The sequence below is a fragment of the Schistocerca piceifrons genome, chromosome X (assembly GCF_021461385.2).
Source record: "Schistocerca piceifrons isolate TAMUIC-IGC-003096 chromosome X, iqSchPice1.1, whole genome shotgun sequence".
NCBI classification, from domain to species: domain Eukaryota; kingdom Metazoa; phylum Arthropoda; class Insecta; order Orthoptera; family Acrididae; genus Schistocerca; species Schistocerca piceifrons.
The window spans coordinates 317,818,199-317,845,142 of record NC_060149.1 but is presented as its reverse complement, the minus strand read 5'-3'; the positions used below and the strand labels follow the sequence as shown (position 1 = coordinate 317,845,142).

At 39.8% G+C, this 26,944-nt stretch overlaps 1 protein-coding gene across 1 annotated transcript in view; it reads left to right on the top strand.

Annotated features, from left to right (window-relative positions):
* Window positions 1–26,944, top strand: part of LOC124721731 (probable methylthioribulose-1-phosphate dehydratase) — a 103,471-nt gene that overhangs the window by 64,977 nt on the left and 11,550 nt on the right. The window contains exon 6 of the mRNA XM_047246830.1: window positions 16,055–16,257. Within this exon, the coding sequence (XP_047102786.1) occupies window positions 16,055–16,257 (203 nt within the window). The remainder of the gene's footprint in view (window positions 1–16,054; window positions 16,258–26,944) is intronic.

Below are 26,944 nucleotides of genomic sequence, written 5' to 3'. Positions count from 1 at the left end.
CACGGCATGTCTCAACTATAGTGCCACCTGCCGGTAACCGCCCTCAGCTGTCTTCTGTGTTGCCAAGGCGCACTGCTGGCAGCCGATCAACCGGCCGATCGCTGGTGGCAGGAGCTGCCCCCAAACAACCTATGGATCAGGATCTTCTGTCTTTGGCTGAATACCGTTCCACTCTGTCGGCCACCGGCTCTCGGCAGTTGTTGAGTTGAGAGAAACCGTGGTGAGATTCTTCCCTTTGCTGTCCATCCTATGTCAATTATCCATTGGAATATCCACGGCATTAGAGCCAATCGGGATGAATTGTCTATCCTCTTAAGATCCTACTCACTGGTTATCTTCTGTCTTCAGGAAACAAAGCTGCATCCCCACGATCGCTGTGTTTTGTTTGATCTCCTTCATCTCCTTGGTCAGCTCCCGCCTCCCTTTTAGCTGGTTGCGGACTTCAATACCCACCACCCACTTTGGGGATCTCCGGGTCCTTATCTGCGAGAGGCTCCCTATTGATTGACGTCTTCCACCAAGTGGATCTTGTTTGCCTCAACTCTGGGGAACCTACATTTTTGTCTGCCTCCACAATGAATTTCTCTCATTTGGACCTTTCGGTCGGTACTGTTCAGCTAGCTTGGGGCTTGGAATGGTTCGCTCTTCCTGATACACGCTCGAGTAACCATTTTCCATGTGTCCTTTGATTGCAGCCACAACTGCCATCTATGCGCCCGAAACGCTGGAAGTTGGCCCAAGCCGATTGGACACTTTTTTCGTCTCTAGCAACATTCGATGACCATCACTTTCCTAGCGTCGACGAACAGGTCACTCATGTTACAGAAGTTATTCTTACAGACGCAGAACGTTCAATACCTCGCACCTCCGATTTGCCGTAGCGCACCCCAGTTCCTTGGTGGACTGAGGCGTGCCGTGACACAATATGTGAGTGGCGACATGCTCTTCGCATTTTCCGCCACCATCCTACTTTGGCCAACTGTATCTGCTATAAGCAGTTACGTGCGCGATACCATCGTGTCATCTGTGATAGCAAGAAGGCTAGCCAGGACTTCTTTACTAGCTCTTTTAACACCTTCACTTCCTCCTCAGGAGTTTGGAGTCGCATTTGATGGTTATCTGGTGCGCCTAGTTTCTCCCTGGTCTCTGGGCTCACTGTCGCGCATGATACCTTAGTGGAACACGTCGCAATTTCTAACTCATTGGGTCAACACTTTGCTGAGATTTCAAGCTCTTCAAATTACCCACCAGCCTTTCTCCCGAAGAAACGTGCAGCGGAAGTGTGACCTCTTGCTTTCTCCTCTCACAATAGCGAAAGCTGTAATACTGTTTTCTCCATACGGGAGCTCCAACATGCACTCTCTTCTTCTTGCTCTTCCGCCCCAGGACTGAATGGTGTCCACATCCAAATGTTGCTGCATTTATCATACCATAGTCTGCGTTACCTCCTTTGCCTTTATAATCAAATTTGGATCGACAGTACTTTTCCCAGAAGATGGCGGGAAGCTATCGTCGTTCCTGTTCTGAAACCTGGAAAGGACAAACATCTCCCCTCTAGCTATCTCCCCATTTCTCTCCTGAGTAGTGTATCTAAGGTTTTGGAGCATATGGTGAACTGCCGTGTAGCCCGGTGGCTGGAATCCCAAAGCCTTTTAACACCTGCCCAATGCGGTTTCTGAAAGCACCATTCTGCAGTTGACCATCTTGCTGCTCTCTCCATTTATATAATAAACAATTTTCTCAGGAAATGCCAAATGGTAGCAATATTTTTTGATCTGGAGAGAGCATACGATATCTGTTGGAGGACAGGCATCCTCCGCACACTGTTCTCTTGGGGCTTTCGAGGTTGGCTGCCCCTCTTTATTCATGAATTTATGGCAGAGCGCACATTTAAAGTGCGAGTGAACACTACTCGCTCCCATATATTCTACCAAGAAAACGGGATACCCCCAGAGGTCCGTGCCAGATGTTGTACTGTTTGCCATTTCCGTAAATCCAATTATGGATTGTCTCCTTCCCGATGTCTTGGGCTCCCTTTTTGTGGACGATTTTGTGATGTACTACAGCTCTCAACAGACCGGCCTTCTTGAATGACGTCTTCAAGGATGTCTCTATCACCTCCACTCTTGGAGCATCGAAACTGGCTTCCGCTTTTCTCCCAGTAAGACTGTTTGTGTCAGTTTTTGGTGTCGTAATGAGTTTCTTCCACCTTCCCTACATCTAGGCCCTGTTGACCTTCCGTTCATGACGTCGCTAAATTCTTGGGACTTATGTTTGACAGAAAACTGTGCTGGTCCTCCCACATTTCCTATCTTTTGGCTCGCTGTGTGCGATCTGTCAACACCCTCCGTGTGCTGAATGGTACCTCCTGGGGAGCGGACCAAGTGGTCCTTCTCCACCTATATCGCGCCTCAGTTCACTTGAAATTAGACTATGGAAGCATAGTTTACTCCTCTTCTCGGCCATCTATTCTTCGGCGTCTTGACTCTGTCCACCACCGTGGATCGCATTTAGCATCTAGAGCTTTTTACGCCAGTCCTGTGGACAGCCTTTATACCGATACTGCTGACCCTCTGCTGTCCAATCGGTGAGCTATCCTTCTGAGTCTTTATGCTAGCCATCTGTCTTCCATACCTGCTAATCTGGCCCATGACCTTTTTTTCGACGCCTCCTTGAATTTAGGGTATGCAGGCCACCTTTCCTCTCTACTACCACTGGGAGTCTGCTTCCGTCAACTGCTTCCGCTTTTGTAAAACTTTCTTGACAGCTGGGGGTACAGCACGTCCTTGGCTCTGCCCCCGGACCTGCCTGCTCCGTGACGTTTGCCAGCTTCCCGAGGATGGTACCCCTTCTCTTGCTTATCATCGGGCACTTGCTGCTCTATGCGCACAAATGAAGCATGCCACATTTATTTACACTGATGGCTCAAAAACATCATTTGGTGTTGGGAGTGCCTATATTGTCGGCGACACCCCTAATCGATTTCGGCTTCCCGACCAGTATTCGGTTTTTACTGCGGAGCTTTACGCTGATCTCCAAGCTGTCCTATACGTCCGTCGCCATCAGCAGATACAGTATATTATATGCTCAGATTCACTCAGCTCTCTCCTCAGTCTCGAAGCTCTCTACCCTGTCCACCCTCTGGTCCACCGGATTTGGGACTGCCTCCACTTGCTCTAGTTTGGGGGCATCTCTGTGGCATTCCTCTTGATCCCAGGACACGTTGGTATCCGTGGAAATGAGGCGGCCGGTATAGCGGCCAAGGCTGCAGTCTCCCTTCTTCAGCCTGCTGTTCGTATGGTTCCCTTTGCTGATCTGCAGAGTGTTTTATGTTGTCACATTGCTCTTTTATGGCACGCACATTGGTCTACACTTAACAATAATAAATTGCTGTGCTTGGACCTCTTCCTGCCAAACTCATCGTCGGGAGGAGGTAATTTTAACTAGACTCCGGATAGGGCACTGTCTTTTTAGCCATCAACATCTTTTAAGTGCCGATCCTCACCCACTTTGTCCCCATTGCTCTCAACTGTGGATGGTGAGACACCTTTTATTTGAGTGCCCCTACTTTACTCCGCTACGCGCCCGTCTACAGCTGTCGCCTGATATATCTTTCATTTTAGCAGATGCCACGCTCTCAGCTGATCGCGTCCTTGAGTTTATTAGTGTCAGTGAGATGACGTTGGTCATTTGAAGCTCTTTTTGGGGAAAACAACCCCCCCCCCCCCCTTCTATAGTGGTTTTCTAAGCTTTCCTTCTGTTTTTTAGTTTTCACACTTTTGGAGTTTCACTCCCATTGCTGCCGATTTCCTTTATTTTACCTAAGCCACAGACTGGGCGCTAATGACCTTAGCAGTTTTGTGCCCTAAAACCATAAAAAAAAAAGCCTAGGCTGTCAATACCACAGTTCAGTTGCATCCGCATTGTTACTTTGTGCCAGGAAGGGCTCTCAACAAGGGAATCATGGAGTGAACCAAAGTGAGGTTGTTCAGACATGGAGGAGATACAGAGAGACAGGAACTGTCAATGACATGTCTCACTCGGGCCGCCTGAGGGCTACTACTGACGTGGATGACCGCTACCTATGGATTATGGCTCTGAGGAACCCTGACAGAGATGCCACCATGTTGAATAATGCTTTTCGTGCAGCCACAGGACATCGTGTTATGACTCAAACTGTGTGCAAAAGGCTGCGCGATTCGCAACTTCACTCCTGACGTCGATGGCGAAGTCCATCTTTGCAACCACGATACTGTGCAGTGCGGTACAGATGGGTCCAACAACATGCTGAATGGACCGCTCAGGATTGGCATCGCGTTCTCTTCACCGATGAGTGTCGCACATGGCTTCAACCAGACAATTGTTGGAGACATGTTTCGAGGCAACGCGGTCAGGCTGAACGCATTAGACACAATATCCAATGAGTGCATCAAGTTGGAGGTTCCCTGATGTTTTGGGGTGGTATTATGCGGGGCCGATGTATGTCGCTGATGGTCGTGGAAGGCGCCGTAACGGCTGTATGATACGTGAATGCCATCCTCTGACAGATAGTGCAACCATATTGGCAGCATATAGACGAGGCATTTGTCTTCATGGATGACAATTCACGCCCCCATGGTCTACACCTTGTGAATGACTTCATTCAGGATAATGACATTGCTTGACCAGAGTGACCAGCATGTTCTCCAGACATGGACCCTATTGAACATGCCTGGGATAGATTGAAAAGGGCTGTTTATGGACGACGTGACACACCAACCACTGTGAGGAATATACGCTGAATCGCTGTTGAGGAGTGGGACAATCTGGACCAACAGTGCCTTGATGAACTTCTGGGTAGTATGCCACGACAAATACAGGCATGCATCAATGCGAGAGGGCATGCTACTGGGTATTAAAGGTACTGGTGTGTACAGCAATCTGGATAACCACCTCTGAAAGTCTCGCTGTATGGTGGTACAACATGCAATGTGTGGTTTTTATGAGCAATAAAATGGTGGAAATGATGTTTATGTTGATCTCTATTCCAATTTTCTCTACAGGTTCCGGAACTCTTGGAACTGAGGTGATGAAAAACTTTTTTTATGTACAGTTGCATCCTTAAGTCTGTTCTGTTTTTTAATCCAGTCCACAGCTCATGGTCTATGTATTAATATTACTGCCCTTAGTTTCTTGGATCCTGTGTTCGATTCCCGGCTGGGCAGGAAATTCCCTCGTCCTTTCAGAACTGGATGTTTGTATTGTCCTAATTATTTCATCTCATCTTCACTGATGCACTAATCACCAAAAGAAGGAAGACTTGCACAAGGCAGCTAAATGAGCCCACATAGGTTCTCCCAGTCAGTAATACCTTATGATCCTTTCATTCCTGCAAACCATTAGTTTGTTTTTCTTGTCTCTGTTTCTCCGATGCTCACAAAATATCCCTCACTTCTTGAATGATTTTTGCATTTAAAAGTCCTTGACACTAACACAAGCAATAGTTTGTAATACACAGTGATTGTAAACATCCATTCTCATACACGTGGAAAGTTAAGTTTTTAAAAATGTATTTAGTTCGCTAAGAGCACTCTACTCTTTTTACTCCTTTGTATCTTTTTTTTTGCAGTCCATCCACTCATTGTCTTCAGCTTTTTTGTATATTGATTATACATTAAATGTAATATGATTGTTCAGGTATACTCTCAAATGTGCTATGTTAAGACGTTCTCTTGCTTGAAGTGTATCTGTATCAGGCATAAACAAGATGTTGTCATCAGCAAAACAAAAGGGTTTCAGCTGGGTTCCATCAACACTCATTACTGGTAACAAATCTAGCAGCCTGCGTCTAATTTGCTTCGATGTTGTCCTTTAATCTGACCTGATGGGCATAGCAAACACTCGAATGGTACTCAAGAATAGGTCACACTAGTATTCTGTATGTGATATCCTTTACATATGAAACACAGTTTCCTAAAATACACCCAATAAAGCAAAGCTGACCATTCACCTGACTTACTGCTGTCTTTATGTGCTCATTCCACTTCATATCGCTTCGCAATGTTACGCCTAGATATTTAATTGACCTGACAGTGTCAAGCAGTACACTGCTAATGCTCATCATCAATGGCTAACCTGTCCAGGCACTAGTTGACTCAGGGGCTTCCTTTTTTTTTAATGTCAAATCCTTATTGTAGACAGTGGTGTCTGATTATGCTAAAAGTCACAAATAGGAAACATTTCCAGTGGACAGGAACATGCAATGCAAGAATAACACTCAGTGACAGAACACAACCTTTTGAATTTGTCATTTTAACAGAATTTAGTCCTAACATTACTCTCAGATGCGATTTTTTGTTGACATCTCAAGCAGTCATATATTGTAGAAAATCAGAGCTCCATATTGACAGATCTTATCCTATTAGTAGACGTAAAATTCATCAGGGTGGTTGTTAACCATTGAAGATGATGAATCCTCTCATCATCAATGAGACAATTTGTAATCGTCACTCCAGATGCTTTTGTCGATTGCAAAACGCTACTCAGGCTTACAAGTGAATTCTGCAGGCCAGCAACTATCATACCATTGTACGTGGTTAAGGAGAACTTCGTCATGGGCAGCCCCAACTCATCCCTAAAGGTAGGTTTGTAGCAACAGCTGAACCAGGTCATGTAGGACAGATTAGTGCCATTGACGAAGAATCATGCTCCCATACCACTACAGACAACGCAGTTGAGGAAGCCACTATGAAACAGCCAATAGCATATAGCTCGACCAAGGAACAGCATAAACATGTTTTAACAGTTCTGCAGCAGTTTTCAGATGCTTTAAAATCTGGTGTGGAGAAAAGTCAGACCAAATGGCCCATGGTAAAACACCATATCAACATATATCATCATTGTCCCATTAAGCCAGCATTCGTAAAAGGTGTCGCCAGCTGAATGAAGGATAATCGGTGAGGAAATGGAGAAGATCCTGCATGATGACATCACTGAACTTTGAGTCCTTGGTCACCTTTGTTCGTCCTTGCGAGAAAGGGTGACAAAGCATGGTGTTTCTGCATCAATTACTAGCAATTGAACAGGATCATGAAAAAATATCTCTCTCCATTGCCACGCATTGATGATAGTCTAGACTGCTTGAAAGGAACAAAGTATTTCTTAACTATGGACAAGTAGACAAACTACTGACAAATTGAGGTTGATGAGGCTGACCAGGAAAAACTGTGCTTAGAATCCCTGATAGCTTCTGAGTTCAAAGTTGCACTGTTTTGACTACTTAACACTCCAGCCACCTTTGAACATATGATGTAAATCTTGTCACTGCAAAATGAGGAAACAAATATGTACCTATACATACTGCTCACTAAAACCAGTTGTATATGGGATAGAGAAAGGAGAAGGGCAGGGTGCTTGTGAGAAAAACGTAAAAACAAATACATGCTCATATGCTTGTCATTTGCATCTCGATGGCATTACTGTTTTTTTTCCTCAAACATGTCTGAAGAACATCTAAGCTACCTAACAACTTGTATTGAAGTGTACAGAAATTTCATTCCCCTGCCCGAATCCAAGAAGTGCCCCTTAGTCTTCCAAAGAAATAAGAATCTTTGAGCATTTAGTGAATGGCATCTGAGTCCACCCTGATCCAGAGAAAATAGAGCAGTCGCAGATTCTCGACTCCTCAGTGCATTCATAAAGTGAGAAGTTTTCCCAGAGTGTGGTTGTACTTCTGGCGATTCAGACAGGACTTTTGTAGCAAGCCACATCAATTACAGGAACTATTGCAGGGAGATGCTACATTTGCCTGAAACAAGGTGCAAGAAAGGGGTTTCCTTTTCTTTAAGGATGCACTAACATCATCTCCATTCCTAACATTGTATCACAAGAAGGTAAAGGTAGAACTTCAGACCAACACTAAAATGTTATTGATTAGGTTCAATTCTCATACAAACTCAGAAATATGCTGAAAAGATTATAGCTTATGCTTCCAGAGAATTCTTGAAGTCCAAGACGAAGTGCTCTGCAACCGATAAATGCTTTGGAGTTATTTAGTCCATCAACAAGTTCCAGCAGTACTTATGTGGCAAACTTTTCACCATTGTGATGGACCACCATTCTCTACACAGACTGAGTAGACTGAAGGATCCATCAGGTCGACCTGTGAGGTGGACGTGGGCTTCAGAAGTACACCATGACAGTGGTATACAAAAACTGACACAAACACAAGGTTACCAGCTGCCTTTCAAGGAATCCTTTGGCAGAACACAATGGCATGGGCAAAAATCTGTCATAGCTACATTAAATGAGATTGGTGTTTAACACAATGAAGATGCAGCATTGCTGGAAACCATAGAAGCCTTGAAGGAGGAGGATCTGGCCAAAGGACAATTTTAATTAATAAACAGATCATTGTATAAGAGGAAGTATGATCCAATGGGGGCAGAAATGGTTGCTCATCATCCCAGCTCATCTGTAGCCAACTATCTGGAAGTATTTCCACAACACTCCTACATCTGATCATCTGGAATTCAGGAAGACTCTAGGCAGAATCACACACACATCACTGGCCGGGTCTCCATTGACCCGTTAGACGTTACGTGAGCCACTATAAGGAAAGCTAACAGTGAGAGCCTGTGCTGGAGTTACCTCCAGGATATCTGGTACAAATTCTGTCCATAGCAGTGCCATTCCAATGAACAGGGATGGGCCTCTTTTGGACATTCCTGAGCTCAGGAACCATGAATCGATGGATAATAGTCAGCACTGACTGTGTCACCTGATACGCTGTTGCTAAAGCTGTGCTAACTGCTGAAGCAGAAATTGCCTGGCTGCTTATGGAAGACTACATTCTGAAGCACAGAGCACACTATGTGATGATCTGTGATTGTGGAAAAGTTTTCCAAACAAGACTAGTATTGGAAGTAATTTCGTGTTACGACACCATCCATATGATGACAAATGTCTTAACACCCACAGACAAATGGCCTCACAGAACTCTTTAATAAGACAGCAGATATTCCCTTAATGTATGTTGATGTTGAACAGTGATATTGGGATAAAATACCATATGTCATGCCATTTGCATACAACATAGCAATGAAAGACACTACTGGCCTTACACCACCCTTTCTGCTCCATAGTCATGAAGCCAAACAACAATGAATATACTGTTCCCATTTCAACTAGACAAAATGGAATACTACATGAAACACTTAATCACCATGACCAAAGAAGCAAGGGAGGTATTTGCCAGGACCAAAGAAGCAAGACACCTGGCTTGCACATGGATCCTGGACACCCAGGAGAAGGACCGAGAGTGCTGTAACACCAGTCACCAGCCAGTGAGATACAACCTAGAACGTTACATATGGAGTCAAGGATTATGACTCATCAAGGAGACAAAAGTGTAGAGTCTTCATCCATGTGCGCTGAATGAAGCCTTGTCACAGTCCTGAGGCACAGATTGACAGTGAGGGCTTCTTATTCAAGGGAACTGAAGACCTGAAGAGTCACAAGTTTTTGATGGGAGGGGCTACCATTGATGATGAGGAGGCTGTGATAATGTGACCAGTATGGGGAATCCACAAGTGCTGCTGTACAGACGACCATTGATATAGTCTATATCCAGGGTACCATCGTAAGCTCCAATGACAAATTTCTGAAATGGCAGATCATTGTTTTTCCAGGGAAAGGAGCAATAAATACTACAAGCTGTTCTACATGCAGCTGGCTGGTGCGTTGCAGGTCACCAATCCAAAGTTGACCACCAGCAATTATTTGCTATTCATTACTTATCATTTCTGGAAGGTTCATGAAATTTCATATGTTTTAATGATTACAGGTTCGGGAATATTTGATATTTGTATAAATAGCAGTACTGTCTGTATGTTGGTGTTGGTAAAAAGTGTGATTTCAGTGCTGTGTGTTACACTTCAATGACAGCCCTGCTTATGGATTTGGACTTGATTGTGGTTACGACATGACAGTATCTTGTGAATTACAGGGAGGGGGCAAGTACGTGTATTGTTTCTCTCTCTATCTCTCTCCTTTGCTGTGAAGCAGAATTATTAGAGCAGTTTTTGAAGTACTAAGAATTGTCTTCCTTGCAAGTATCCAGTAAACAATTTTGCATGCTTCTTTTGTATTGTTTTCCCTTAGACTTAAACCATTCCTGTTGAAACTCCACCCCCAGAGGCTTTCCTTCCCTCATACTTTGATGCGGTTTATACACCTCATATGGAGTTATTTTTAGACTGTTACTATTATCATTATCAATTATATGCATTTCTGATTTGTCTCTTGAATTAGTCAAACATTTAAAGTAATCTTCAAGTGTCTTTGTGGAGTTACTAGTGTTGATAGGCACTGTGACCCATCTGTCATCTTAACTTTCAGATTGTGATGTATAACAACATAAGTCCAACAACAGTAAGAGTATGAGAAAGACAAGTCATTTTTGTCAAAAACTTTGTATTATATTTTCTCTCACTCAAATACATTTCTAAGTTGTTTTAATTAACTCAGTGTAACTTCGCTGTTATTTTCTATCATTTAAAGGTTTCTATAAATTATCGCTGTAGTATTACACCACTTTTAGCCATCTGTTAGCTTGTTCTTGCATGGACTTTTTACTTGGCATATAAAGACTTTCAATTCTGTATAAGTTTACTTTAATATCTCTAATATTAATTTTACTTTTCCTGAGTACCTCGGTTCCCTTCCTGGTCTGTTCCTCTGTAATAAAACAAATAGCCAGTTTTAATTTTATATGGTCTTAATTTTTTGCTCCACTTCTAATAAACCTATCTTCTACTACTGTATCTTGTTTGTTGTTATATGAATCCTGTTTCAACCCTGCTAAACTATCAGCTGGAGTAACTGGACAAAAGTAATCACATGTAGTACTAATTTTAGTAATATGTATTAGAGGGTGAAATCTGAGAGTGATTAGATGGGGACTTGATCAGAAAGTTTTCATTTCGTATAAATGTGTGCTGACAAGGACAATATTTCATATTGAAATTGGTTGCGAATCATAACCACACATTTTTCATTAATCTAACAATTGGCTGATTTGCAGACCTATGTTTACTGGAACATTCATTAATGACTGATTATACGAAGGGTACTGAAATGTTAGAAATCTTGAAGAAAAGTATATCTGGTAAACTATATTTATTAATTGAAAAAAATGGCAATGACATAATTGGAAAGAGATAGTAATTATGATGCAGTTTACCTCACGTAGTTTCCTTCTAGTTTCCTTCATTCTCTCTTCAACATAAATCTCAAAATATGCAAATAATAATGTTCTGTTTGTGGAAATATGGTTTTCTGGAAGTAAGTGCTTTATTTGTAATTAAAAAAAAAAGTATGCACAGAAACCACATTCACCTGTACATGACTAAGCTGCTTTTGTAGACAACAGGGCCAATAAAAATACAATACAATATGAGAACTAGTGAATGAAATAAACTGTCTATGTAATTTAGAGTTTAGAGCTAAGCGAAAGGAAGTCTTAAGACAATGAGAGACAACAAAAATAAAATGAAGCTGTGCTGCACATCAAATTGGGGGTAGATACAGTAGAGGCGGTGAATGAATTTTTTTTGTTCAGGAGGCAGAATTGTACACGACACTTACAATGAAAGAGCAATGAAAGCAAGACTAATGCAGATGAAAATCTTTTCTCCATGCAGTCTCAGAATAATTCTGAGGTTATTAAAGGTTTGAAAATTGCATATTTGCAACTCTATTTTCAGCTCTGTATGGAAGCCAAAACATTTGTGACAGGAAAGCAAAGGGAAAAGGGAGGTGAGATGGAAATAATAATAATAATAATAATAATAATATAATAATAATAATAATAATAATAATAATACCCGTGGAGGCCTGGGAAAAGAATAGGCCTCCGGTATGTTGTGCCAGTCGTAAAAGGCGACGAAAAGAACAAACCACTAATAGGGCTGACCCCCCTTTTAGTGTGATTAGTTGGTTCAGGACAAAACTAATGAAGCCTCGGACAAGTGCGATCATGGTCGGGGACGACGCTTGAACCCTATGCCCGTCTACAATGGTAATGACACTGCTAGCGACACGGAAAATGATTTAAATCCAAATAGAGATGTTTTGCAGGATATGCTTCCTGCAACTACCCTAGAAGGAAAACAAAGACAGAGGATGAGATGGTCAGATGATGTTAACCGACACCTTATGTTCTGTTATTACGAAGCAACAAACTTAGGAACCAACACAACTGGATACAGATCACAAGTATACACAACATTTATTACCAGATACCCAGAATTAAAATTTTTAACAGAACAACAACTAGCTGCTCAGATCCGTGTAATAATCAAAAATAACAGGATACCTCAGTCAGAATTAGAAAACATCAAACAACAAGTACAACAAATACTGGAACAAAATAATGTGCAATCAGAAGAAGAAGAAAATACAGTAATGGACTCAAACATCCCAGAGCAAACAAACAAAGAACAACACGCATCAATTAAACAATCAGAGGAAAACAAAATCTTAAGACAGCCACCAGAACAAGCACAAATAGAACGGGAAATAACCCACAAGTCGAAACAACAATAACAACTATCAACACAATCATACACAACAAAATAAATGAAAATACAACTATGGAAGAGTTACAACTACTGGTTTATATAGGAGCACTCACTACACTAAATATACACACTAGGCAGAGATCAGAACCAACCAACACACAGAAGAAACCCACAAAACCAGCATGGCAACACAGGCTACAGATCAGAATAGAAAAACTGAGAAAAGACATCAGACAGCTAACACAATTTATAAGAAATGAAATGTCAGAAAAAAAAAAAAATGAAAAAGGTTAGGTAAAATCTCACAACAAGAAGCGATAGAGCAATTAGATGAAAGGAAGCAGAAATTACAAGCATTGGCCAAACGACTTAGAAGATACAAAAAAAGTAAAAATAGAAGGAAACAAAACCCAACATTCAACACAAACCAAAAGAAATTTTACCAGACAATAGATAACACACACATTAAAGTAGACAATCCACCAAACATAACAGACATGGAACACTTCTGGAGCAACATATGGTCAAACCCGGTACAACACAACAGGCATGCACGGTGGATACAAGCAGAAACAAATACGTACAAGATGATACCACAAATGCCTGAAGTGATAATTTTGCAACATGAAGTCACCCAAGCAATTAATTCTACTCACAATTGGAAAGCCCCTGGAGAAGATAAAATAGCAAATTTCTGGCTAAAGAAATTCACCTCAACACATTCACATCTGACTAAATTATTTAACAGTTACATTGCAGACCCATACACATTCCCTGATACACTTACACATGGAATAACTTATCTGAAACCTAAAGATCAAGCAGACACAGCAAACCCAGCTAAATATCGCCCCATAACGTGCCTACCAACAATATACAAAATATTAACTTCAGTCATTACACAGAAATTAATGACACATACAACACAGAACAAAATTATAAATGAAGAACAAAGAGACTGTTGCAAAGGAGCACGAGGATGTAAAGAGCAACTGATAACAGATGCAGAGGTGACATATCAAGCTAAAACTAAACAAAGGTCGCTACACTATGCATACATTGATTACCAAAAAGCTTTTGATAGTGTACCCCACTCATGGTTACTACAAATATTGGAAATATACAAAGTAGATCCTAAATTGATACAGTTCCTAAACATAGTAATGAAAAATTGGAAAACCACACTTGATATCCAAACAAATTCAAATAATATCACATCACAGCCAATACAGATTAAGCGTGGAATATATCAAGGAGACTCATTAAGTCCTTTCTGGTTCTGCCTTGCTCTGAACCCACTATCCAACATGCTAAATAATACAAATTATGGATACAATATTACTGGAACATACCCACACAAAATCACACATCTACTATACATGGATGATCTAAAACTACTGGCAGCAACAATTCAACAACTCAACCAATTATTAAAGATAACAGAAGTATTCAGCAATGATATAAATATGGCTTTTGGAACAGACAAATGTAAGAAAAATAGCATTGTCAAGGGAAAACACACTAAACAAGAAGATTACATATTGGATAACCACAGCGACTGCATAGAAGCGATGGAAAAAACAGATGCCTATAAATATCTAGGATACAGACAAAAAATAGGAATAGATAATACAAATATTAAAGAAGAACTAAAAGAAAAATATAGAGAAAGACTAACAAAAATACTGAAAACAGAATTGACAGCAAGAAACAAGACAAAAGCTATAAATACTTATGCTATACCAATATTGACCTACTCATTTGGAGTAGTGAAGTGGAGTAACACAGACCTAGAAGCACTCAATAGACTTACACGATCACAATGCCACAAATATAGAATACACCACATACATTCAGCAACTGAAAGATTCACATTAAGCAGAAAGGAAGGAGGAAGGGGATTTATCGACATAAAAAACCTACATTATGAACAGGTAGACAATTTAAGAAAGTTCTTTATAGAATGAGCAGAAACTAGCAAAATACACAAAGCAATCACTCATATAAATACATCAGCTACACCACTGCAATTTCATAACCACTTTTACAACGCTTTGGATCACATAACATCAACAGATACGAAGAAAGTAAATTGGAAAAAGAAAACACTACATGGCAAGCACCCGTATCATCTAACACAGCCACACATCGATCAAGACACATCCAACACATGGCTGAGAAAAGGCAATATATACAGTGAGACAGAAGGATTCATGACTGCAATACAGGATCAAACAATAAACACCAGATATTACAGCAAGCATATTATTAAAGATCCCAATACCACAACAGATAAATGCAGACTTTGCAAACAACAAATAGAAACAGTAGATCACATCACAAGTGGATGTACAATACTGGCAAATACAGAATACCCCAGAAGACATGACAATGTAGCAAAAATAATACATCAACAGCTTGCCTTACAACATAAACTTATAAAACAACTTGTTCCCACATACAAGTATGCACCACAAAATGTACTGGAGAATGATGAATACAAATTATACTGGAACAGAACCATTATAACAGATAAAACAACACCACGTAACAAACCTGACATCATACTCACCAATAAAAAGAAGAAATTAACACAACTAATCGAAATATCCATACCCAATACAAGAAATATACAAAAGAAAACAGGAGAAAAAATTGAAAAATACATCCAACTGGCTGAGGAAGTCAAAGACATGTGGCATCAGGATAAAGTTGACATCATACCAATTATACTATCAACTTCAGGAGTCATACCACACAATATCCACCAGTACATCAATGCAATACAGCTACATCCAAACTTATATATACAACTACAGAAATCTGTAATTATTGATACATGTTCAATTACCTGAAAGTTCCTAAATGCAATATAACACATACCATACAGTTAAAAGGAAGTGACGCTTGATCAAGGTCCGCGTCACTTTCCATTTTTAACCAGACTTAACGTCTGAGAAAGTAAAGAAATAATAATATTCTTCTACTACTACTACTACTACTACTACTACTACTACCACAACAACTACCACCACCACTGTGCCACCACCACCACCACCACCAGGAAAATTAGTATGGGGGAGGAAATATATTTGTGGACGATAGATATCTCAGAAATATGTCAGTGGGTCATATCCAAAGGTATATACTATTAATTTAGGTGTATGAATCAAGGGCACAGAAGAGAGAGGATTTTGAGGGGGACAACAAAGCCTCATGTTATATATAGTGTGAAACATGGTTGAAGATAGGAAGAAAATAAAAATTTCTCCACACCATTAAGTATGCTAAGGGCAAAAAGTAGTCTGTAACACAAACAAGACAATAAATTTATTTTTATGTTAGTATATGTTAAGTGTTCTTTGGTTGTTATTTCATCTCATTTTTGCTGTACCTATTGCCTGTTTCCACTAGTTGTTCCAGCATATTTGATTCTTGCATTTTTTCTTTCTTTTGTGTATATGTGTGAAATAATAAATATACTTTTCCTGTAGGGTATTTTTAATCAGAAACTGAGACGATACTACCACTATGATGAGGAATTGGTGGTTCCTATAATTGAGAACACTCCTCGAGAAGAAGACTTACAGTTCCGTCTGAAACAAGTACTAGAAGAGTATCCAGAAACATCAGCTGTTCTAGTACGGCGTCATGGTGTATACGTGTGGGGAAATACATGGCAAGAAACCAAAGCAATGTAAGTCACATACAAAATTTATTTCCATTAATCTTGGCCTATTTACTTAAACCAGTTAAATAATAAGGTGTTGAGTATAGTGATTGACTTCAAATCCTCATCTAACCATTCAGATATAGATTTTCTGTGGTTTCTCTAAATAGATTAGGATGATAGTTGAGATGGTGTCTTCTCAAAGAGGACATTTCCAATTTCCTTCTTCATTATTCTCCAGTCCGCACTAATTAGTATGTCATCAGTAAGGTGTTAAACCCCAATCTTTGCTTTAAATAATTACGTCGCTTCATTGAAAATCTCCAGAGAGCAACTTGAAACAAGACAATACATTATCTTCACAGTGGTTAAAAGACTAAAAATCAGAACTTCTCCATGTCAAAATCTGTCAAAAAGTATGGTTTCTGGAATATGTTTCGTTTGACCTTTACATCCGGAAGAGTATATTTTCTGTATATTGGCTAAGGTTTGAAATAATGATTATTCTTTATGAATTTCCTTACATTCCACATATTGATATAATGAAACCGTGATGTTTTCTCCAATCTGTTTATGACTGTACTAGTGTAATGTTGTTGTTGTCCGAAGACCTATTCATCTCTGAATAAATACTGGAACCCCACATGTATTTAAACCTGCTTGCTGTACTCTTCTCTTGGTCTCCCTCTGCAATTGACGATTTCTTGATGTCTCTGAATTTTTCCCGTCAACAGGTCACCTCCTTTGGTCAAATTGTGACACAAATTTCTTTTCTCTCCAATTCTATTAAGTACTTCCTCATTATTCATGTGATCTACCCATCTAATCTTCAGCATTCTTCTGTAGCACCACATTTCAGAAGCTCTAGTCTGTTCTTGTCTGAGTTGCTTGTTGTCAGTGTTTCATTCCATTCAAGGCTACACTCCAGACAAATGCCTTCATAATAGACTTCCTAACATTTAAATCTGTGTTCGATATTAACAAATTTCTCTTCTTCAGAATTGCTGTCCTTGCATTTGCCATTCTACATTTCATATCCTCTCTGTTTCAGCTGTTATTAGTTACTTCACCAACCAAGTAGCAAAACTCATCTACTACTTTTAGTGTCTCATTTCCAAATGTCATTCCATCATCATCATCTGATGTAATTCAACTCCATTCTGTTCAACTGCTCTTTCAATACCTTTGCTGTGACTGACAGAATTACAATGTCATTGATGAACATGAAAGTTTTTATTTCTTACCTCTGAACTTAAATTTCTTCTCCAAATTTTTCTTTGGGTATTTTTACTGCATGTTCAGTGTACAGATTCAATAACATTGGGGAGAGGCCACAACCCTGTCTCACTCCCTTCTCAACCACTGCTTCTATTTCGTGCCTTTCAACCCTTATAACTGCCATATGTTTTCTGTACAAGTTGTAAATAGCCTTTTTTTCACTGTCATTTTAGTCTTGTTTATCTTCAGAAATTTAAAGAGTGTATTCCAGTCAACATTGTCAGAAGCTTTCTCGAAATCTGCAAATGCTGCAGTTTGAGGTTCGCCTTTCTTTAATGTATTTAAGATGTGTGACGATACAACTGCTTTAATCCATAATGAGATCAAAGGGTTGTGATGTTAAAGACACACTGTTCGGCAAATGCCCTGCTCTGTCTGAACTAGTAGCTCAATATTGTCTTAGCAGTGAGCTATGTTCCATCTGCTTTACATCCTAGCAGCTAAACATGCTGCAAATTTGTAAAACTCATGATCCTGCAGTCTAAATTGCCCAAGTTTTGGCAAGCTTTGTCAAGTTTTCCAAAATTAAATAAAGTAAAAGTTGAATAATTAAAATATTAATAGAAGTGTTAAAAAGATGTATCCTTTTGGATAATTTATTTTATGACTAATGATTTATTCATCTATAAATATTATTGCTTGTACACAATGGGATGACTTTTATGATGTGGTGAATGGTTTTTCCATCTATAAAGATTTTATTGTAAATTTTCTAAGCAGTCTGGCATCCCTGAATGTGGAAAATAAATAAATAAATAAACAAATAAACAAATCTTAACCCACATACAGGAGAGTGCTCTCTTTGTACAGCACCTAGCACTTTTTTGAACTTCTGTGATTTCATGCAAGTCACAATTACATTTTTAATTTCTGAGTCATCTCATCAACTCTTTTTTGAACAGTGTGACTAAATTTCCTGGGTGGTTCTCACATACAAAAAAGGGTAAGGCAATATCTTTCTGATGCAGTTATTGTATAGTGTGCTATGAAGGAACGACCAATCTTGTTCAGATCGATTTTCAGTCCTTTTTCCACTAGGGGTCTATTGTACATAGATTGGTACTGGCAGCTGGTTTGATTTGTATAATTTATGTGATGGAGGTCAAAATAGAGGATGAGTACTTTTGTCTTTATATGAAATCCTTCTGCAAGAGCACAGGGGCAGTATTGGAGCCCATGTCAACAGCATAGTAATCGTAAACCTTTGTCGCTGCACTGCACTTGTTCAGTCAAAAACTGATTAACATAATAGGTATAGGAGGTACACATAAAACTTCAGCATCAATTTTCTCTTAAACTAGGGGCCATTGCATGAAAATTTGCTAGCCAGGTACTCAGGATAGCTCCCACTACAACATACCCAAGACTCATCAAAAGCTGTGATTAATGAGTCTGATGGTCCTCTTGTAAGCATTGTGCACAAGTTGTCCACTGTTCCCAATCTGCGCCAACAGTGTGTCGGTTCACTTGCAGTGTTGTACACATGTAATCTGTTCTCAGGTGCTACATTTAGTCTGTTTGACTAATGTTTTTGACAGCAATGGCCAACAGCCTGCTCCTTTTTGACTGAGCCTTAACTGAAAACCAACTGACAACCACACATTGTGGCACATGACAAACTATCAAGTTGTTTTGGTTAAACTATATTCTGTCATTCAGCACTAATAATATAATCATAAAAACAATTCAATAGCCAGTGTAGACCAACCACATCAACATGAACAGGATCAGTGACACAACAATCGTATAATATGAAATGGCACAAAGCTTCACAGAGCTCCTAATGAAGGCGAGATTAGACTTCCACTGCCACTCCTCTGTATTAGAACAAAACAGTTTGTCAGAAATTTTTTATCATACTTCCAGTGCAATAAATTGCAATAACACTGTAAATACATATATTTACATTAATTTTGCATGCTAAGGTTAAGTAAGGCCTTCAGGCACACTCTTACATCTAACCAGAGGTTCTTAGTGAACTAACATAACATATGCGTAGTAGATGTAGATCGTGGTGGTGGTGATGGAAAAATTGTGTAAAGCAGTTTTCTCATTACATTCTTGTTGAATATGGGATAAGATATCAATTATAAATGTATGACAACACCACCGAAGAAACTGAACATCAAAGAAAATTCGACTGGTCAGAAGAAGAGAGAAATAATAGGGTAAGGTTGTCAGATGAGGTGGAAGGAAATAAAACGGTTACAGATGGGATGAGGAAAGCACAGATAGTGTTGAAAATATAGCAGAAATGCTAATATGGTGTTGGACTGAAGGAAGGCAGCTGAGATATGCTGAGAGAGAGAGAGAGAGAGAGAGAGAGAGAGAGAGAGAGAGAGAGAGAGAGAGAGAGAGAGAGAGAGAGAGATGGCAACAATGATGATAGTAATGGCAAATGTTTTTAGTTGTACGTATGGTCATGCCATATGCCATCATTACCTAATGCCTCAGAAGAGATTCTTGTGAGTGTTTTCTGTACTGTGTATGTGTAGAGATGTATTTTAACAGGAACACATGTCTTTTGAAGATGCTCTTTCTGTGGCTGACAGTTTATCACCACTCGAGCACTGACTGGTGTAAAGAAAAATTCTACTATTTAATCAGCTAAAGCTTGTAAAAACTGCGTCCAGTCTTACCTTTCCTTTGCCAAAACTGCGACGTTTCGACTTGCTGCACACAACAGAATAAGTGTGCCTGATTTTGGCATTGCAAACATGTTGTACAAAAAGCACATAAATTTTTGTTAGTTCTTAAAGTACACAGTACATACAGTGACCTCACTACCTGTTGGCAGACAACTGTTGTGGCAGTATTTAGAGGAAGTGACAAATTTGGAGTGGCTTGAGGTACTCTAGATCCAGTTTCCTTTTCACACTAGCCGTAGGAGCCTTGTGGTTCAGAAAGCTAACTGATGATAGTGTAATGTAATATTTACCATTCTGCCACCTGTATGGTGAGGTATTGAAGATCCAGTCTGCCTTTCAGCCTCTGCTTCAGATCTGAAGACCACTCGGCTTTGGAAATGAAATTAAGCTAATGGTCTCCTAAACCTTTATACCTTTCAGTCCTTTTCTGTTATCAAGCCATTCCCTGCCTCCACAGCCTGTCACATGCTTATGGCAGTCTTTGGTGTATGTGTTTTGTTTTGGCTGTTTGTGAGCAGACTAAAAGTATTTAATTTGAGAAACAAAATTGCTGCTCATTACCCACTATGTCATAGGTAGGAGTTCCCTGAAGCTGCTGTCTCCCTTCTTCCATCTAGGACTCAGGAACTCAGGCTGGGACAACAATGATCATGCCCCCTCACATTCAATGGAAGGCACAGGTAATGTAGGCTACTCACCAGACAGCGGTGACCGCGGCCGCCTGGTCAGTGGAGTATGATGATGATTGCTGTGGCCCAGTCTCTCCTGAAATTTGGAAAGAAGAAATATGTCCAGCTTCAACTGGCAGGAAAGCCCCCTCTCTCTTGTCAGTTTCATTATATACTTTCTAATGAAGATGCAAGTATATTTACAATAAATTTTGACAACGTAGTCCACGGAGAGCAGCAACCTGATTCTATGTTTAAAAATGAACAGTCGAGATCTTAATAATATTCCTTTATTAACCAGTTTCGGCTTATCCACAAGCCATCTTCATAATTTTTTGGCCCTCTATGGCTGGTGCTGGTGGCTCCTCGGATTTTTGGTCATATCATGATCGAAATTGTGGAGATAAGCCAAAACCAGTTAATAAAGAAATATTATTGCAATCTCAACTGTTCATTTTTAAATATCTTTACAAGTCCCAGATATTACATTTACTTTTAGTGACATAATTTTCTTGATCCAGTAAATGGCAACTGTTTATCTGCATTGCAGATTAGGAGAGAAGACCTCAAGTACTGCTTGCAAGGCATCAGCTGTTGTACCAAAAGCACCCAAGCAGCACAGTTGAAGTGCATGCTGCACTAATACCATAGGCAGTTTCTGTGTCACCAACCCCAGTTTGTGTGCCCGTGTGCTCGCACAGTAGCCCATTATGGAGATTGTAGGGAGCAAACTCTGCCCACTGACTGCCAGTGCACAGACTGCTGGGGGGGGGGGGGGGGGGGGGGGGAGGGAATGTGGGGGAATAAGCCTCACTGACATCATGCAACACACTTGATTTCACATACAGTTTGTGCTCAAATTGGCATTGACAGTGCCCTCTATTAGCCACCACTATAACAGCTATCTTCTGCTGTGTATTGTATGTCTGGGAAAGTAAAACTAAGACAGCGGCATAATGAAAGCTTACAGGATTTGTGAAATTGAAATTGATAATGTCATGTTGAATGATGATGCTTGTTGCTGCTAATTCAGTATCTGTTCTCATAGAAAATTAAAAATTAAAAAGAACCAGTAGTAAGACTTACTTTGTGGCAATAAAAAGGGAATGAGTAAAATTTTGACCATTTATTTACAAATGTAATGCTGAATTGTAGGTACACAAAAATTGCTCAGAATTGGACTCATAATCAGTCAGACTCAGTCTCATTATGTTCCTCATCTGTGCATGATTCATTATTATCTGTACTGGTCAGTATTAATGATTTCATCTATTGCAAGTTTCACGACACCGTTGTACCTCTAGTAATGTTCTTCCAGTTGGACTTTCCTACAGTACACTCCCCAGCCCTTGGCAGTTACTAACACAAGGGACTCACTTGCAGTCTTAAACTGACTGTCTTGGGAAATTTCCTCAAAAATGTAGGCAGCTGTACCAGCTGCAATGGGTGGCCAGCACCAAGGTCACCCTTGAAAATCTCAAGCAGAAGAGGGGCATGGCACAGTGCTTCCGCGCCCACATGTGGCGAGTTACCGCAGCTGCAAAGTCATTAAAGCCACAGTTGCTCGCCTACACAGGCACCATACGCAGAAGACTGCCGACAGTCTCCTCCACCATTTGCACCCAGGTGCACTGGCAGCGAGGCGGCTGGCAAACACGAGGTCAACGCTGGCAGCTGATGCTGCCACCTCCACGCCCACAGACGGAGCCAACAGAAGAGGTCTGATTCGGAAAACATGCTCATGAGGGCACACCTGAAGATTTGCGCAAAGAAAAATGTGCAAAGCAGCAGCCACATCGTCAGGAGGTGGCAAGAGTGGCAACACACCAGCCTCCATTCGCAACCCAGCTGTTCACAGCCATGGCTCAGCACCCGCTGTGCAAGAAGGAGAGCTGTCTGCAATCATCTCTGCACTCTCGGCAGTAATCAAAAAGGTGTCACACCCGGCTGAAACACTGCAGAGAGCTGCAGAGGCAGTACAAACTGCCATGCTGGCGGCCCCCAAGGTCACCTGATGTACCACCACCTGACTTTTTCCTCTGGGGTGGTGTAAAAGGAAAGGTCTACTGGAACAAACCAACTTGTGTCAACTGTCTTCAGCATACCAGTCAAGTACATAAACCCGGTATACTTTGACTGCCATCGTTACTTTGACCACTCACACATCAAAAGTTTTTGGCTCTCTGCTTGCTCTCAGTTGAATGATTTGTATATACTGTTTAGGGGTCAAGTTCCATCGATACACACCATATGGTGCCTTGTAGTGACACTTTTCTTGCGTAACAGTTTGCGATTCTGAGTGTTAAAATTTGGTTGTGCAGAATCCTCCAATATCATTTAACTGTGGAGTCTTTGGTGTTTCCAACTATATCGTGTATCTTTTTTGGTTAATTCTCAAAACAGACCACTGATTAATTTTTTGCTCTGCTCACATGTATATATCTGCCAGTATAGAGGATTTCTGAGGTCATGCGCATGATATCTCTGTTTCGGGGTTACTTTGACCATTGGTCATTGTTACCCCAGGTGGACAGATACATAATTTATTAAACAGTATTGATACCAGTGACAGTGTGGAACCGAGGAATACAAACATTACCCACCAGTATACAGACAGACTCATTTGTAATTGTTAATGTGCCTGCAACTCGGGAAAAAAAGTCATATTTTGCCCAAATTGTAAGCTATTGTGCTTCAGGCTGTGATTCAGGTATAACATATAATGTTAAATATCTCCCGAAACAAGGAATGAAGTTTGTTTGGTCCCGAGTCCTAGATATTGACTTGATAAATGAAGAACAGATAACATTAGTTCTAACTGCACCAGATGTTGTGAAATGAGGATTTAGGATTAAGATGAATGAAATGGAAGGTGGTATGCTCAACTAAATTTGGAACTATGTGTGTGATACTCCGTCCAAGTTCCTTTCATTCTATTTAAAATTCTGATGATTGATAACACTGATTTATGTAAAGTACTAGGTTTATTCTTTCATGAGGCTTAATAAAGCATTTTTTTAACAACTGACCATAAATGGTTTGGTAGTTGACAACTGTGGTGGAAGTATGGCCAGTCAGTGTATCCCCATATCCATGCCAACTTTGACCATTACTTGCTCTGCATTTTAGAAAATGCATTTTACTAATTAGTATATAATCCTTTCATAAAAGCCACTATGTTTACTACCATAAAAAGCACAGACGTTAAAAAAAGTCATATCATCACATTTTAATCTTAAAATTGGTCAAAGTATACTCTGTATATGGTATCTTAATTGTTCGCTACGTGGGGTTTCCTAAAAAAATCAGCTTCAGCCACTTACTGGATGGCAAGAAATTCTTTTACATACACAAATAAAGGACCCTTATAAAGTAACTGAGACAAAGGGGAAGGCAGCATTAAAGCACTGTTGAACTGACAAATTTGAACTGAAATTTATCTCTTCTTTTGCCAAAAGTTTTTGGTGATTTTCCTGCATTGTTTTCACAAAATCTTTGAATTATTCTCACAGAATTGAAGCTTACTCATGTGTTATCACTGTTCGCCTTGTCAGCTGAGAGACGAGTTGGAGCAACTCTTAGTTTTGCTCTCCTGCATGCAGAATTCAATGACATTATCAATTATTTTTCTTGCTCTACTCTGTAATGTACTGCCTCTTGCCCTTCTCCAAGGAGTGGGAGGACTATCTGGCATTGTCTGTGACTGGCCAGGAACTGCTTCATCACTCGAGACATATTACTTTACTACGCAGCACGACAGTCACTTCACAGTGGCTACATATGCAAGGTTCTGTATTTAGATCACTGAGGTTGGCAGTAGCTGGATGCAAAACAGTGAATGGACAGAAGTCAACTGATTTCTGCCAATTCAGAACTAGGGAACCATCATTCTCCTCATTGTGAACAAATTTAAGTATCTTTGATTTATAAATAGAGCAAACATATGCACACACATAGCCCACACAAAGAATACTCATTATATTCCAAAATACTTCGATCATTAATAAAGAATTGTTGGCCTAAATTCAGTCTATACCAAGTAGATCACCTGCAGATTTATTTGCCAAAACCAACCATTTAAAAGTCCTAAATGGCTGACAAAAATGATGCCACTGAATGAATGTTTCAGTTCATGTTTGACAGAAATAGACTTGCAATTATAACAGTTTTCCTCACTGTCATTTGAATACTCCACTTGTGCCACTGTAATGTACACAAACAGCATATGGAGAAGAGGTCAAATGCTATTACGATTCTGGGAGATTAGTCATATGAATATAAAAATCACTCTATAGTAATGTGAAACTCTAACAGTCCTGGGTGTAATACAAATAAAGGAAGGAGTAAAGAAAATGACTCATGTATAACTGGGGCAGTGAGCACTCAACACATACAGTTGCAATTGAAATTGTTGCTGAGCTGCAGGCAGTGTCCCTCTTCTTTACACACACACACACACACACACACACACACACACACACACACACACACACGCACGCACGCGGGAGGGCAGGAGGGGGGGGGGGAGAGGGGGGGGGGGGAGAGAGAGAGAGAGAGAGAGAGAGAGAGAGAGAGAGAGAGAGAGAGTGACTGACTGACTGACTGATTATGTCATCCTGACCTACTACCTGAAAGTATGGAAAACGTGGTGGTGAAAGTAAATGTGGAAACAAATCCAATTAACGTGATCTTGTGCATTATTTAAATTCCATATTCACTAAAACATAAAAAGGGAACTGTAGTGGCTGATGCAGATACGAGCAAATGTGTAATTGTGCAATTTTAACATATTTGACCTTTTGATATATTGCTCAAAAGTCTGTTTTCGTCAATAATTTTACCTGTATTGATTGGTTCAAAACAGGTAAACACAGTGTAGCTAATGATCCCTTCAACATTTTTGATGTATGGGATGTTCATTGACGGAAGTATCTGAGAGATGTGGAATCAGGATTAAGGTATCAATTAGTGAACAGGTGGAAGTTGCTTTACCTTGTAATCAAACAAGTTTTAAAGGTGTTTTACCTGATAATGTATGCAGTAGTAATTTAATTAGGGATTTTGAATACTGTAGATTTGTCTGAAGGAGTGATCAGCAAGCTTTATGATGTGCAAATTTTATTGGAAGTATGAAACAGTCAGTAAAGGTAATATATCCAAATGAACATTCAATTAAAACTGAAAATATTAGTCTCCTCAATAAACTTACAGGCTACAACTGGCTACCAGCTTTTGCAGAGATAATGCGTATGGAGGCTCTTGTATACAAGTTCATTCACTAGTAGACTATTAAATTAGACAATTTTAGCCATCTAAAGGGAAAAACTTACATTTGATAATTGTTGTATAAAACTTAAAGTATAACCTATTACTCTTCATTGTACATGACATCCTGTTTACTATGTAAGTTCTGAATTGTTAGATCAATTTAAAATATTGCTACGAAATTAAAAACTAAAAAATTGCGTATGAAAATAGTTGCATGTGCTGACTTCAACAAAGGTGTAAGAACCTATGACAAATTTGCTTCATATTTAACGCCACGAGTGGGTTAAAACTAAATTTGCATACCAATTTTGTGCTAAAATTTTCCATTTGTGGAAAATTTTAATCCAAGAGAGACTTCTATCGTAGGCAAAATGGTATCGTGCGTGGCCAGCTTCATACCTATATTTTGCGGAGCTAACTTAATAATCACAAATAAGAGACTCCATTTTCATATTATCTTATTACAGATGTCATTTCATTTGTTTTAAGGTATGTGTTAATGGGATAATGTGTATACAAAATTTTCACGTATAACAACTGTGACCACTGTCTGTTGTATAAGTTGACTTTTCTAAATGAATTCACATGTCCAAACGAAAAATATATTTGCTACTGTTGCCTTGAGTTGTGATTAACCTACTGCTACTACAGCCTAACATGCTTACATAAAGTACGAAGTCTGACCAAAAACACTATGCTCTAACATACAAATTTCACATTTATTTACTTCTTTGTGTTTTATATTCATATTTCTCATTAAACTTCCCTTCAACAACAGGTAAATGTAAACAGTATTGTCAAAAGCTAGAAATTTCAAGCAGTTGATGACAGTCAGATATTGTCATTATATTT